The sequence below is a fragment of the Chaetodon trifascialis genome, chromosome 9 (genome assembly GCF_039877785.1).
Source record: "Chaetodon trifascialis isolate fChaTrf1 chromosome 9, fChaTrf1.hap1, whole genome shotgun sequence".
NCBI lineage: Eukaryota > Metazoa > Chordata > Actinopteri > Chaetodontiformes > Chaetodontidae > Chaetodon > Chaetodon trifascialis.
The window spans coordinates 8,110,191-8,127,008 of record NC_092064.1 but is presented as its reverse complement, the minus strand read 5'-3'; the positions used below and the strand labels follow the sequence as shown (position 1 = coordinate 8,127,008).

The 16,818-nt window shown below is 43.1% G+C and overlaps 1 protein-coding gene across 1 annotated transcript; it reads left to right on the top strand.

The window, feature by feature from the left end:
* The first annotated feature begins 946 nt into the window (after positions 1-946).
* pcsk7 (proprotein convertase subtilisin/kexin type 7) lies at positions 947-16,669 on the top strand. Its single transcript, XM_070971111.1, has 17 exons — positions 947-1,054; positions 2,495-2,805; positions 3,133-3,366; positions 4,905-5,039; positions 5,297-5,462; positions 5,586-5,676; positions 5,911-5,965; positions 6,149-6,287; positions 6,441-6,541; positions 9,086-9,253; positions 9,347-9,451; positions 9,609-9,711; positions 13,556-13,712; positions 13,943-14,037; positions 14,163-14,268; positions 14,380-14,497; positions 15,378-16,669. The coding sequence occupies exons 2-17, from the start codon at positions 2,557-2,559 to the stop codon at positions 15,654-15,656; spliced, it is 2,301 nt and encodes a 766-aa protein (XP_070827212.1). The 5' UTR covers positions 947-1,054; positions 2,495-2,556; the 3' UTR covers positions 15,657-16,669.
* The last annotated feature ends 149 nt before the right edge of the window (positions 16,670-16,818 follow it).

The following is a 16,818-nucleotide window of genomic DNA, read 5'->3' as shown; positions in this document are numbered from 1 at the left end:
CAGTACAGTAGTACAGTATCATCTGAAAGTATATGGATAATTAGTTGGGTTCTGCATTAGCTATTTCTGTCTATACCTCTTATGTTCAACAAGTAAAAACACACAAACACATATAACATAGTTGCAGTTGAGAAGTAAATTGTCTGCCTACAGCTTCGACTATTCATTTATCATATTTACACTGGGTGCAGTAACTGTATTCTGCTAAAGCTCTGGACCAAACGTGTGTGGAAGGTTTTAAGGGCCGCAACTTAATACATAAATAATTTATCTAATAAAATACTTACAGAATTGAATAAATATATAAATAGGTAATCGATTGCACAAAATGAATAAATAACACATATATACTGATTTGTATAGTATTAATTGATTTCTAATTTATGCACACAGTTACTCAACTATTTATAATTGCATTTATTTATTGCATAAGTAATAAGTATAAATAAATAAATGTAATCATAAGTAGATGAATGAATGTGTGAGCAAATGAATAGATAAGTAAGTATATGAATGAATAGTGATAAATGATAAAGAATACACGTGTGTATCTATCTATCTATCTATCTATCTATCTATCTATCTATCTATCTATCTATCTATCTATCTATCTATCTATCTATCTATCTATCTATCTATCTATACACACATACATATACACACGTGTATGTATGTATGTGTGTGTGTGTGTGTGTGTGTATATATATATATATATATATAGAGAGAGAGAGAGAGAGAGAGAGAGAGAGAGAGAGAAATACACAAATTTATTTTATTTCAGTTTTAACGTTAATATATTTAATGTCTATTAGTGAATTATTTATTAATAGCGACAATTTAGTGAAACTAGTCATACGATTATTATCTATTATTCTTGTTATTATTATTATTATTTGTATTTGTAGTTTCGGCCCTCCATACACAGGTGACGCAACGACCGTGTGACGTAGTACGTATTGGTTAAGACTTGTATGGTACGGAAATGGGATGACAAGCTCAGCGTCACTCAGAAATTTCCCAGGTAATAGATGAGAACAGCGAATTCAGTGGGAAGGTAAGATGTAACTGTGTAATCGCAACAAATGACTATGTTTACTTTGTCGTATTGTTATATTTCACGAAAGAACAGCGAGCTCAGTGGTTATCGTCAGGACACTAGCTAACTTAGCTAACTGTGACAACAACAATACCTCGGTTGAACGCGAGTCCTCGTTGTTCTGACTTCATTCTGTTGTTTTTGTTTATACGAGTTTATTTACTTTAGTATACCTAACGTCGTCACGATCGCAGTGCATGAAATAACTACTCTCAGCTATCTGCTTTGGCTAACAGACCTACTGGCTAAATAAAAAGTAAGCATTCAGCAAAATTGTGAGCTAGCTAACATTAGCTGACAAAGGAGCTTACAGGTTTGATTATAGCAAATTCCAGCACGTGTCAGCTGGTTTTTCACTCTGTGCCACAGACAAGGACGACGAATGTAAGCAGATGAATGTCAAAATCGGAGCTACTGGGACATCTGATGATAACATTTCCACCTTGTCCCATATACAGTATATCATCCATCCTGTTATAATGTGGACAGAGACACATACCAGTTTTGCTCAAGGACAATTAGACAGGGTGGGCGTTTTAACTGTTTGATGTAATTGGATCTTTTTCCTGATACAAGTTCCCCCTAAAGTCATTGCCTTTGACGCTGTGGCTAAATTGTAGCTCCAGACTGTGGGTGTGGCAATTGTGCCATCTAGATGACCTCATCAATCATAATCTTTTTATTGCCTTTCATTTCCTGTCAGTGTCCGCTTTATGTCAGACACATTTGAATTCCAGATAAGACACTTAGCTGAAGACTATTTATCTTATATTTAGTCCTGTCTGTACCAAAGCGGGCAGCTGCCCTGGGGACCCAGATCTTCACTCTTGTAGGGTGCATATCCCAAAATACAGCAGCATTTCATTAAATGTCCCCCATTCATTGACAGACAGAAAACCTGGAGCAAAGAAGTGTTCCACAATAGGTGTCCTGGTTACTTTGTTGTTGTCTGTCATGAATCTGCCATGTATAATTTCTCATGTGTGCTGTGCCCGGGAGTGACAGGCCCCATGCACCCACCTAACAGGTTAATCCAGCTGCGCTTTTTGTTCTAGATAGACAGGCGTGCGTTCTCCACCCCTTTCATGCCAAAACGAGGTTACTGTGGGTAAAGTTTTGAAGTAGTTGTGTTCTGTTATTTAGTTTTCTAGCCTAATGGTGCTAATAGAATAGCGTCCATCTGTAAAAGCCTCTTTACAGTAATCAGTGCAGGAACTTTGACGTAACCACAGAGTGTTAATTGAATGTGCTCTCTGAACTGGTGTCCAATTGGCTGATGGTGTGAATTTGATAAGTGGCCTCTGAATGCAGCACATTGATGATAACCAGCCACTCATTCTCAGATTGTCCGCACTATTACCAAAACCTTTTTTCTGTCTGTTTTTGTCCCACGTCCAGGTTGCTGTTCAGATGAGGAGGAGGGCTTGCCTGTTTGATCCTGTGTGTTGCCCTCTGTTGCCATGGCAACACCCTACTTTCCCACACTCCTGATCCTCATTTTTCTGTCCTCCTTTACCCTCTTACTTCTGACCCTCCTGCCCTCTGTTGCCCCATCGATCCCCATTTCTTCCTCCTCTCCCCCCTCACCTTGGCCGTCACCGTCCTGCGGCCTGGGTCAGTCCTGGGCCATCCGGATCCACGCTGACCAACATCATGAGGAAGAAGATGGTGAACAGGGCTCTGAGTACTTGGATGTGATAGCCAACAGGGTACAGAACTTTGTGAACACTTTCTGCTGGTACATTTTAATGTTTATATAGGATATATTATATTCTCTGTGAATGTTCCCAAAGCTCAGGGTCTCATTTCTGTGTTCTGCCTCTTTAAAAATAAAATAGAACATTGTAGGGTGACAATATTTATGCACTTGCTGCTGATTATGAGACTATGACTTCTAAGAGTGATACATTTGGTGTTGCCTCTGCATTTGTACCCCATTTTCTGTAAAAAACCCTCCACAGAGATCAAGTTGGCCACTTTTTAAAGTATTGTCCCAGTTAAATTTGTGCTTATTATCGGTATTCTTTCCACCCCAGGTAGCAGAGCAGGCTGGTCTACAGAACCATGGCCAGATTGGACAGCTGGAAGGCCACTACTTACTCTGCTCTGTCAAGCCTGCAACTGGACCTCGTTGGAACAAGGGTGTCCATCCTGGGGACGTCCTGGCAGCACATCCTCAAGTCCTGTGGCACTCTCAAGAGAGAGTGCTCAGCCGCTCTAAGAGATCAATGGCCTTCAACGATCCCCGATATCCTAAACAGTGGCATCTGGTGAGAATCAAGACTATGTTACCATTTTGCTCACTCATTATTTGACTAGTGGTCAGTCTCACACTAGAATTCAAGAATTGGTAAATTAATAATTTACCACACAATAAATCTACATCTAGTATTCATTTTTTTTTCGGTGTTTAAGATTTCTCACTCTCCTCACACAGTACCTTTGCTTCATGTCCCTCTCTCCATGCCTTCCCTTCAAGGGAGGCTTTTGGCTTTGTCTTGCAGAATGTCAGTGTCTCTTACAGACCATAACCATGCCACCCAGAACGATGAGTTATATGATAGAGGAGCACAGTGAATATGTTATGTTGTTATGTTAGGTTAATATTTCCTGTTTTTATATCATGGCAGCACATTAAATGTTACTTTCAAAGATTTATGTGATGGTGATGCTCTGTGAAAGAGAAACCAAATAAAACCTCGTGATATTTGCCTGTGAGGACTGTTCTAACACCTCAGTCAGGATGCAGAGTATTAGGTCATATGTTGAAGCACAATAAGAGTACAGTACATCCAGTCAAACTGGCCATGACCTTTTATTGACGCACAGCATACTGTATGCCTAAAGGGATGGGTAAAGCCGAATATAAATTTGATAGTTTTGGTAGTTAATCATTATCCTTTGAACCAGTCCTACTACTAATCTTATTCCTTTTAAACCGCTGCGCCAAGTACACAAGCAAGGTAAGGACAACTGACCAAACAGAAGAGAGGAGGCACCTTCTCTTTAGTGAGACTGAGGTGCACGTGGTAAAGCATAAAAATATGATACAAAGGCTGAAGGTGTGCTTTTTTTAAATTGAAATGTCATTTGTAGTCAGATGACCTTGTTTTCCACACATAATGTTGTACAGTTTTACTCAAGTGATTAATAAGGCTGCTTTCAGTTATACCTGGTTGCATTTATATGTGACAGTAATGTCAGTGCTGCTTAGATAACTGCAGGGATGACTTAATTCCCCATGATAATCCTGTTAAATAATCCTGTTTACGTGATTAGAACGGGTTGACACATTTCCTGCATGCAGTGGTTCACACAGAAAGTCGGAGAGTAGCATTGGTGGGCTGGTGATGTTCGCAGAGGCAAACACCTTCGTGTGGTTGTTTTGCAGCATCTTGGAGCTGGTTGTGTGTGATTTAATCAAGGTAAATGCTGTTAGAAGCCGCAGGTGGAACGCACAAATCTCTTGTACTGCCTTTAAATGGCTGTAGAAGCCGTAGAACTACAGATAGAGACGTCGAGAACCACACATACTGGTCCTCAACTGTGCTCAGCCCAGACTCCTTTTCTGGGTACAGTTGCATTAGACTTGTATTCAAAGCTTAATGTGTCTCCCAGTTGCGCAGTGTGTGTCATGTGGCTCCAAAAACATCACTTTGACAACCAAAGTGCAGTTTTTAAGATAGTAAAAGTACTTTGAATGTGCTTTTGCTAGTCTCTGTTTTTACTTACCTTTTTAATCCTGTTCTTACTCTCCTCCTACTGTTTGCATCACCTCATCCTTTCTTTGCTCTTCTTGCTGTTGCAGCACAATGACCTCAGTAAGGGCATGGACATCAATGTAACAGGAGTGTGGGAGCGCAACATCACTGGCCGAGGAGTCACAGTTGTTGTAGTAGATGATGGGGTGGAACACACCCACCAGGACATCCAGCCCAACTATGTAGGTCGAAACAGTGATTCTATTCTATGATTTATGGATTGTAAATATTTCCAGTGACCTGCACATGAATGGTGCAGTAGTGACCAAAAGGTGCATAAAACTAATCCTATTCAAACTCAGGAGTAACTTAGCACAGTGAACGTATTGAAAGAATTTCACATAGTAGTAGTTTTTTGTTTTTATTGCGTCCCTGCTGCACCTAATTTGAGTGGAATCTAACAATATTATTATTTTTTTTATTCACGTTTCCCTCTCAGAGTCCAGAGGGCAGTTATGACCTGAACTCCAATGATCCAGACCCCATGCCTCACCCGGATGACCGCAGCGACAACCACCACGGGACGCGGTGTGCCGGCGAGATCGCAGCCGTGCCCAACAACAGCTTCTGTGCCGTGGGGGTTGCCTACGGCAGCAAGGTGGCAGGTGCAGACAATAGAAATGAATTTGGAACTGGATGTCCCAGTGTTAAAAGCCACTGAGACAGAAGCTGCGACTTTGCTTCAATGGCCGTGGTAAAACATCTCGCGCTTGTTGCCTTCTGTTCAGGTATCAGAGTCCTGGACGGCCCACTCACAGACAGCCTGGAGGCCATAGCCTTCAACAAGCACTACCAGGTCAACGACATCTACAGCTGCAGGTAACAAACTGGCTTTTTCTGCTCCTGTTAGGTATCTCCATTAGGAAAGTGGCTTTTATAAAATATCACTGATGTGCAAGTGTGCATGTGTCTCAGGATTCCACAAGTCTTTGTTTGCTTACTTGCAATTGAAAGTCTGAATTTCCTGTTATTTGGTGTAATCTTTTACTATCCCATAATACCTCATTGTGGAAGTCTTGCTTGCATTCTAATTCATACTCTTGTCTCTTTTAGTTGGGGTCCAGATGATGATGGACACACTGTGGATGGACCCCATCCCCTGGGCAAGGTAAGAGATAGACAGTTTGCGTGGAGTGCTGTTTTTGCCCTGCAGGTGGCAGTACACCACAACAGAGCAATTACGTTGTACACAGGAGCAGGCATGTAGAGCAGCTCTAATTACAGTGCGCTCTGTTGGTTGACTTTGTTTTTCCCTCTGTTTGTCACTGCGTGATTTGTTTTTCCTCTACAGGCGGCGCTACAGCACGGGGTCATTGCAGGCAGACAAGGCTTCGGCAGCATCTTTGTGGTTGCCAGTGGCAATGGAGGTCAATACAATGATAACTGCAACTACGACGGCTACGCCAACTCCATCTACACCATCACAGTCGGTAAGACACAGAGTCTCTCAAATTTGTGAGTTTGTCTTTGTAAGTGTTTTGGGATCTGTACATAGGGCCATAAATGATCTGTGTGTGTGTGTGTGTGTGTGTGTGTGTGTGTGTGTGTGTGTGTGTGTGTGTGTGTCTCTCTTCGTCCTCCAGGAGCAGTCGATGAGAAAGGCAGAAAGCCTTTCTACGCTGAGGAGTGTGCGTCTATGCTGGCTGTCACTTTCAGCAGTGGGAATAACAAGCTGAGGAGCATTGTAGGTCTTACACATGTATGCACGCATGTATATACACACACACACACACACACACACACACACACATATAAAGGATGACTATACTTAATGGATGAATAGTGGCATAAGGAACAGGAAAACAGCAGGTTGATGAGGAGCCACCGTACGCTGTTAAAAGACATGAATAGATGATATTGTTTTGGTCCAATCACAATGAATTAGAGAGCCTTCACACCTGACCTGTTTGCTGTTGTTCAGACAGACTCTGGGGTGTTTGCCTGTAGTCATTTGGTTTGTTGAGGCAGCTGTGAAAGCTGTACATCTTAATCCTCACCAGTGTCACATTCTGCCACAACATGGATTTTGCAATACCGTCATGACCGTGATAAACGCTTCAGCATATCAGCAATAATTTGCTCTACTGTGGCTGTGATAACATGCAGGTAGAGGGCTATGCATCTACTCATAGAACTGGAGTTACACCCAGTAACTACTATTTTCCTGCTGACTCCAGTAACATGGAGATGTGGGAGGTAACATTATGAGCAAAGCACAGCAGTTTCTCTGTTGTTGGCTGCATGAACCAACACAAAAGTCTTCATCTACTCCCACCATCCGAGGAGGTGGAGACCCAGTGGACTGACTTGATGGAAATGTCCCCACAACAACTGGAAAACTCTTAGGCTATATGTATACGCTAATCATTTTACTTTACAAAGCATATTCACTTAAAAACTGCAGCTCAAACATTGATCGATTAAAGTAGATTATGGGGCAGGTTACTCCATCCAAAACACAGGATTTTCATTCCTGTTTGGAGCAGAGACACACATCTGCTTTTTTAACATTTTTTCTTTCCTAGGATGTGTTGCCTTGCATTATTAATAGAACGAAAAGATGTAGAATCATGTTTTGAGTGCAGTATCCCTTTTATTTTTGTAATTTGTAAAAGGAAAGTATACATTATGTATTATTACAGTGTGCAAGATCTGCTGCCATTTCTTTACTGCTTATCTTAAGGAGAGACTTTGAAAACTGAGTTATACAATATGAAAGCAATGCATGAATTATCTTTTGGGTTAGACTTTCTCTTAAAGCCTGCTATATTCCACAACATGGCACGTAAATCAACATGTCTAAATTTAAAGTGGTCTAAAAACAAATGTCTGAAAGCGCTTGAAGGAGCAGCTCCACATCAGGAGGAACAGTGACTTATTTTCATATGAAACGATGAGTGATGACAGGGGTAAGAGCCCATTGAAGTCACTGACCTCTATTTGCCAGTGTTTGTGGGTGTCACCATGGCAACTCAGTTTGGAACAGGGATGTCATCGCCAGGGGGAGAAGAGCGTAGCAAGGACTGGCTCTCCCTGGAGAAGGCTGATCCACTGCTGACCGCAGTATACTCACAGGCCAAGTGCTTAGCACACACTGCCCATTAGTGTATTTTTCTGGAGAACCAGTTTAGAGCGTCTCAGCAACAGCTGTGCTCACAAATGTATTTGATCACAGTGTTCTGAGTCTGGAAAGCATGCAGCAGTCACACACTGGGAAATTCAGATTTTATAACCAAGTTTTGGATATTTGATGGCAGCCCGTGCGTCTTATTAAGAGAGATTCAGTGCTTCTAATTGAATATAAGCAGACTTTCTAAACATACGTGTGGCGTGTTGAGGTACAGAACTTATCTCCTGATGATGCTTGTATACTCTCATCACATACAGCATCTGGGTGAATGTGATCAGCACTGCTGGTGCATGGGCATCATTGCATCTTAGCTTCAAACCTTCCTCATGGCTTGAACAGCTGTTAGAAAGGCCCACATGTTGCCTGCATGTAAATACAGAGGGCTGGAGCTCCTCTGCCCTCATCGCTGTGCCCCTTCTGTCAGACAGGCTGTCGCTCATGTGTGTAGCAGCGGGTGGTGTACATGGAAGACATATGAGACATGTTTGCAGTTGTGCACGTGGATGGATTTGACTGTCTGCTAGATGTCATGCATATAGAGATGAGAGACAAAGTTGTGAAACCAGTATCATAGCATCTCTTTTCACTCATGAAGTTAATCTTCTCTAGAAATCCTTCCTCTTCTACCTCCTTTTTATCTGTCAGGATTTGAAACTCCTCCACGTTTCTATACTCTGTGTATATACGTTTTTACTTTCCTACTCTTCATGTTTATTGGTACAGTGTGTTCTTTTTCTCTTGGCTTGCTTTCATCTCTTTAGAAGCTGAAGCTCTGCAGGGCCGTAAACCCTAAACTACACAAACAGTGTCGAACTCTGCCTGCAGTAAATATGTCTTTATGTCAGGATGGCTCCATGACGCTGGCGCCTGATGAAGTGCTCTTTGCTGCTAGTTTAGATCCAGAGCCTTCACGCTCTAGTTTTGGATAGTTTGTGTTGGCTATACCCTGCGACAGGTCTGTAATCACTCATCTGTTAATGGATACTTATCTACATATGTGAGTGTTTGGCCTCCTGCCCGAGCTGTTGCCACCTTGGCACTGTGCTGAATCTCCATGGTCGTATCCTCCCCACATAACCCATCTGTCTGTCTCCGCAGGTGACATCAGACTGGTCTATGCAGCAGGGGACAGGCTGCACGGAGGGCCACACTGGCACGTCTGCTGCAGCCCCCCTGGCAGCAGGAATGGTGGCCCTCATGCTGCAGGTCCGTCCCTGCCTCAGCTGGAGGGACGTCCAGCACATCATTACCTTCACTGCCACCAAGGTAGGCATGATGAAATGTTAGTCTGGCTAAAGCTCATTGATTAACACAAAAGTGAACTTAGCTGTGTTTGTTATCTCTGTATTTCTCTAACAGTGTGACAACGCTGCGGACTGGAGGCTGAACGGAGCCGGTTTCTATCACAGCCACCAGCACGGCTTTGGTCTGCTCAATGCATGGAGACTCGTCAATGCTGCCAAGGTACATGCATACGTCTAGCTAGTCTGGCTGCAATCACAAGCTACGGTCATATTTCATTCATCTCTTGATTATTTTTTTAATGCATCATTTAGTTTAAGAATAATCCCCACCACAAGTTACCACCAGAGCCCAAAGTTTGCTCTCTTCTGTCTCTCAGGTATGGGAGTCGGTGCCATTCCTCGTATCCTATCAGAGCTCAGTGATAAAGGAGGAAGCGCCCATCCCGACTTACTCTGATGAGCTGACCCGCACCTGGATAGGTAAGTCTGTCTGCTCCTCCCTCACTCTCTCACCTCGGTATTGGACAGCTGCTCAACAAGTTTACACACTGCACAGCGTCGCTGACTCCCTCCCCCACTCACTCCCTCCCTCCCTGCCTGCTTCTCAGTCAGTCTGCCTCTCCATATTAGGTAATGTTCTCATGTTTGTGTGTTTCTTCTTCCACATTGAAATACTGGGTGAGACTTTTCCAGATTGTCTCAATTTCTTTTTTTGTCCCTCCTTTTTCTGAAGTTCTTCCTGCAGTTTGCATTTTAGAACTCCCTCTCGCCGCTCTGATTTTCTCATATTCAGCTGCCTGTACATGTGATCTGTCTCTGTTTTTTTTCCCTTCACACACACTTTTTCACATAAGCTCACGGTGATCTCATTCTAGCAGAAACGTTCCTTCTCCCACGTCTCTTTTCCTCTTCTCCCTCCATCTGTATCCTCCCTCTTTCATGGCCTTGTCACAGCCCGAGTGTGTGTGAGTGTGAATGTGTGTGTTTGTGTGTGTGGTCTCATGCACTGGGAGTTTCTTCAAGACAAAGCAAAGAGTTGCTGACAGTTACCAAGTGTGTCTGGGCTTAATTTCAAAAAGAAACCAAATCAAATCAAACTTTTATAATACACATTTTGTCATTTGATCCTCGTTCAGTCGGTCTTGGTCAGATCACTGATTGGCTTGTTGTCATTGACAGAGTTCAGGTCTGCCTGTCACACCACTCAGCAGTATTTGTTGTTGTAGTTTCTATGTGTTTTGGCTGCTGCGTTGGCTAACCTACAAGCATTTCAAACTGCTGGTTTCCCATGTGAACACAGTGTGTTTGTGTCGGGGATGCACCGATACAACGCTGATATCAGATATCGGTCTGATACGGACTCAGATGTCTGAGTGAAGTATCAGTGACCATGGGGCTGATCTGTTCAATTCAGTTTTTTGTTTACACCTACATGCGTGTAGTATCTCATGCTTCATCAGCATGCTGGTAGGATTTTGACAAAATCATGATGTGAAATGAGGTCCGTCGCTACAGTGTTAAATAATGCAGCATAAGGTGTGTGTGTCTGCTCTGGACATGCTGATCGTGTCTCTGCATCCCTACAGTCTCCCCCGGGAATTTCCTACTCTTGTTGTCAGCTTTGTTTATATCCCCCTCCCCCTCATAGCTGGATTTATCTCCACACTTCATTTTAGCGCCGTGACAGATATCCCCCATCGCTAACTCCAAACTGAGCTGGTAGCCAAGGATGCTAACACTATATTGGCTAAGTATTCCAGAGCTCCAGAGTTTATCTAAGGGGATTGTAACATCTGCCGGCTGGACATTCTGTTCTGTCATTATTTCAACATCATGTGAACAACTAGGATTTGTGCTACAGTAACATTTCATGCCTGTTCATACCCACAGTAATATCCCAACAGGAACTTAAACGTCACAAACCACAATCCTACAGCACCACACAATGGTCAAGGATGCCATCACACACCTCCAAGGCTCTCTGGCTGAGACGTCTTTGACGGAGACTTGAATGATAGAGTCGCTGTCATTCCAGTTTCTGCATAAATACCACCATACAAGTCAAAATAATGAAAAAACAATCCCAACTCCAAATCCTGGATCACTCCTCAACTAGAAGTGAGCCTGAAAAAGAAGCATAAAGCTTTCATGCTCAAAGACTGCGCTGGTCTCAGGATGACAAACCACAACATCAGAAACAGCAAAAAAAAAAACAAAAAAAAAAAAGCAAAACTGAAATTTCACGACACACTGGAGGATGAATTTGGCAACATGAACTCTAAACAAGCTTTCCAGATGGTGAAAACTGACTGGATGTGAACCCAAACACAGTCCATCAACATCAACTGACACAAAACTTTTCACCACCAAACCCAAGTTCAGTTTCAGCCTCATGTAACCTCACACATAATACTGACAATGATAGTGATATTCAAGAAGAAAGCAGCAGTGTGTGTGTGTGTGTGTGTGTGTGTGTGTGTGTGTGTGTGTGTGTGTGTGTGTGTGTGTGTGTGTGTGTGTGTGTGTGTGTGTGTGTGTGTGTGTGTGTGTGTGTGTGTGTGTACATGGATGGTCATGCCAGTGAGGAGCTGAAGCTCAGCTTATTCTGAAGTAAAGGAAAGCAAAGGAAAATTGTGATTAAAGAAAAAAAGGTTGGTAAAAAATGTTCAGCACTGGGCTGGAATTTGTTGTGAAAAAGGGGGGAAAACCCACATGAGAGAGGACAAAATGTACAGCTACAGTGAGCACGTCTCCTCTCCTCTCAAGTATAGTCAAGTCAAGTATAGTATGCTCTGAGTTTATGGTCACATAGATTTTGTTTGAGCGGCCCACTCAAATACATTTGCCCCAACCCCAAAATATTTTTGGTCCTTCTCTGGAGTTCTTCATTTTCAAATCTTGTACAAAATAAATTCAAATGAAATTCAAATGTTTGCATACTCATACACACCTGTCCCCTGCCCACATCCTCCCTCCCCAGGGCGGTATCCCTTTTAACATGGAGTTTGTAGCACAGTCGGTTTGGTCAACTCTGGTCAAGACAAAACTTTGGATACTGGACCCCAAAAGTGTTGAACAGAGAGACATTCCCACAGCATGTGTTCATCGCTTCACAGTGAATTGTTTGGCTCATGTTGTCTCTGTACATGTCTCATGTAAAAGTGATGTTGGCTTCAGAAAACTGACAGAACTTAACATGTAGAGGCTGGTGGTGTGAGTATTTTCCCACATGTAGCCACAAGATATATCTTCATCCTTTCATCTCTAAGCATAGACAGCTTTTCTTTCCTCAGTTTCTGTACCTCATTCCCGCTCTCCCTACATTTTCTCCTTTCCTTTGCCTTCTTGGTATGTCTCCTCCACTTGTCTCCATCTCCTGAGCGCCTGTCCCCTCTCACTGTCTCTGCATGTGTCCCAACTCTCTGTCTTTCCTGCACACCTCTGTTTACACTGCGCTCCCTCGTCCCTTTGTGTCCCTCCCTGCCCTGAGGATGTGTGCAGCCCTACATGGTCAGAGAGCACCACGGCCCATTAGTAGTCAGAGATCAGGAAATACCGGGAAAGTACGAGACACTTACAGTGGAGGGACGGGAGGTGGTCAGGAAGACTGATTTCTCTTCCTACCACATTACATGCAGTAAATATGTAACATAGTCAAGTAAAACTGAGATGAGTGTAACAAAGTGTAAAAAGTTTCTAATATGTGTCAGCGTATGCGTATAATCTTATAATTGTTATTCAGTACAGTTTTATCTGATCACAGCTTCAGTCTACATTCTCCTACAATTTGTGAATAATATCTGCAGCTCTTGAAAGATTCAGACCCAGAGGAGGCTCTGTCACCACTGCTTCCTGCAGTAACCAGGCTGTCAAGTGTCAATTTGAGCAGAAACCTAAATGAATGAATCATTTTTAATTGGTTAATCCATCCATCCTCTTTATCTGGGACCAGGTCACTTAATTGAATTAATTATGTCTTACTGGACGTACTGAAGAAATTAATTCAAGGCCCAACTGGTTTTTACTTTCCTACTTTGAATGTTAGGCAGGTGTTCAATTGTATTTCTATATTGGATATTGTGTGATGTTAAAAAGATCTTAATAAGTCTCAAGTTTAAGTTGTGAACCCTGCTATTCACATTTGTTCACATATTGATGATCTTTTCCTTTGTTGTGATGAAGGGTCAAAGGCACATAACTTCCCTCATCAATCCAGGAAATCAAACACACACACACACACACACACACACACACACACACACACACACACACACACACACACACACACACACTCAGACTAAGCATGCTCTCTCCTCGCCCTCAGTCTCTGCTGCTGACCTGAGACAGTCTGGAATGAAGACACTGGAGCATGTGGCCGTTACCGTGACAATAAACCACCCTTGCCGTGGCAATCTGGAGGTTGTGTTGGTCTGCCCCAGTAATATGACATCAGTAATCGGGGCACGCCGAGCCATCGACAGGTACACACACACATACACACACACACCAACCCATGCATTGGTATTATTTTGAGAACAGTAAAACATAAAAGTAGTACTTGTTAAAAAGCTAACTGAGTTTCCCAAGTAGAATATGAAAGGAAATGAGAAGTGATCATATATTACACTACCTGAAAAACTGAAATGTGGTCACATAAAAATAATATTCTTGGCTGCAGTCTAGTTAAGTGCTCTCTGTATTTTGCACACAGAGACCCTGCAGGCTACCAGGACTGGACTTTCTCCACTGTGCGCTGCTGGGGAGAGAGAGCTGAAGGCCAGTACACTCTCAAGATATCTGACCACAGTAAGACACCGCTCACGCTGGGACGGGAATGTCTTTTCATGAATGGGAAACACTCACACGCCTGTCCATCCCTTGACCTCATGCACCTTACCTGTCCAAACTGACCCTTCTCTCTGCTCCTGTAGAGGAGCCGCAGTCTGAGCAGTGTGCCACTGTGGGAGTGTTGAAGCAGTGGACGTTGACCCTGTATGGTTCCTCAATGACGTACAGCGAGGTCAAAGATCGACAGAGGTAAGACCTCGCAGGCATGCTGCCGTCTGGACACTGTTGAGATAGTCTCTTTTGTTGAATGCTTGACTGACATGGAAGTGGCTTGCTGATTGGTTGTACATCGATTGACAGGCTGGTGGAGGAGGCTATGAGTGGCAAGTATCTGGACAGCAACTTCTCTCTGCCCTGCCCTCCGGGGCTTGACATCCCTCCAGAGATCATCAGCCCCTTCACCTCCAACAACCTCAAGGTACACAACCCAAAGCTAACACCATACATATTTCCCATGCCTGTCTTCTCTTCTCCCAGCCTCCGAGAGGCCGGGACAGTTTTCTTTTCACTCCTTCAGAGTCAAAGGTAACTAAAATTCTCAGAGTGCTTTTCCCCACAACTAAGGGATGGAATTTTTCTCAAGTCGGAGAACACGAAATAAATGTTTTCACAAGCATAGACAAAATTCTGACCACTTTAGAACTGCTGTTTCTGAAATATACAGTATCTTGATTCATTTTAATCTAGCTGCTAACGTCACATTCCTGTCCGGAGTTTAGCCTCCCAGGCAACACTTCATCACAAGCTGCGTTCAAGTCACACCAGTTTCATGGCAGACACGCACCCCGGATATTTATCTATGTCCATGTAGCTATTAACCTCTCATTTGAAGCCTTAACCTGAACATAATTATTGGACCTGTGGAAATGAGGGGCGATGCCGTCTTGCGGGATATTCTGCCTATTTGTGGTGTTAAATTTGAAGTTGCAATGTATTATGCATGTAATTATTAATGCATAATATTTTAGCATGAGATGCAAATTGATCCAATAGACATCCAGTAATAGATTCAAGCCAAGCTGATCTTATCCTTCTAACTGCATGCAGAAAAAGAAGCATTTATGTAAGTCTGGTTAAAAAGGAAAATCCCCAAATTATCCCTAAACCAGAGAGGAATACTAATACTGCAGTAAGTTCATTGAGTGCTCTGACTTGGCCATCAATTTTACTTTCACTTCTTCTCATTTTCCTCTCTTTGTAGCCTTTCTTGCTTTTTGTTTTCCACCTCATCCACACTTAGAGAACCCAGTGGCTTGTGATTTACCTCCTCTGTCTCTCCCCTTTGTCCTCTCCTGCAGTTCCTGCTCTTGCTGGGCTGCTTTGCTCTTTTCTGGTCTCTCTACTACACGCTGGAGGTCACTCTGGCCCACCTGGACCTCAGGGGCCTCCTCTGCCTGCGCAGGAGACGGGGTGGTCACCGGGCCAGGAGAGGGCACCAAGGGAGAGGAGTGGAGGAGCCGTTGTTAGAGGAGGAGGACAGGGGTGAAGAGGAGCGGGACTCAGGGGTGGAGCTGCATGCAGTGCTGGACTCTGAGGGCAATGGGACGCTCTTAAATGGAGAACAGGTGGCAACATAGCATCTAGCCAGATGATGGGTCTCACTGTCTGTGCTCATGAGACGTCTCAGGCTTTCACCCTCTGAAGAGTGGACTTTTGTCCTCTGCATTTCCCAAACGGTGGCCTTGTATGAAAATTTGTTTGTGCCGTGATAGGACGCATAGGAGTGTGTTTGTATGCTCTTGTCCACCTTGCCCTCTGTCCTCACAAGGAAAGAAAAAAAGCAAATTCCTCCACAGTGAGGATATCTTGTCTGTGTCTGGGCTGCATTTCCCACCAAGATTAGGTTTGGCTTAGAGCGTGTACTGGGAGAGACCTGCTAGGGTGTAACATCCCAGTACGGTTGCATATTTGCATGTGTGACAGTGTGCATACACACTTGTCTGTACCCAGAGAGGAACTGAGCTAACAGATCGGTAAGACACCTGTGGGGTCTTTAAACAAAGAGAAAGATAGAAATGTGATGTGCACTGCAGCGAAAGGTACGAATCCTGTGTGTGTGTGTGTGTGTGTGTGTGTGTGTGTGTGTGTGAGTGTGTGAGTGTGTGTGTGTGTGTGTGTGTGTGTGTGTGTGTGAGTGTGTGTGTGTGTGAGTGAGCGAGCGCTTTTGCCCTGAGTATGTGTGCTGTGTTCCTTGAAATGTCCTCAAATGTGAGGTTCCAAGACGATACTGATGTATTCTTAGAATGAGATTTATTTTCTGAGGTGTTATTATTATGATGCATTTTATTTTTTAAGTGTGGGGTTATTACATATGGGTTATCAACCAACTACTGATGAAAACTTGAAGTGGGATTTTCAACTATGGGATTTGTATAGGTATTTTTATATGAAGTGTAATATATACACAATGTGTGCCTGCTGTACAGATATATACAAACTGTGCTTAATAATTTATACAAAGTGTTTTTAAGAATGTATTAAAGAGCTCTAATTTTTTAAGGTAAAGGGGTGTTTGGAGTGTTGTTGGCAACTGTGTTTTGCTGTGCAAGTCACAGGTGTTCTGAATGATAATAAAAGACTGTTGACATAATATCCCCCCAGATTGTACGTTAGTGTTATTATGGTCGTATTACCTAATTATGGTTGTGTAAAAATAGTTTCTGCATGTGTAGTGAAGCAAAAAAAATGTATCGTGGCAAAAAAAAAAAAAAAAAAGTTTTTCAAACCCAAAGGAGTTTA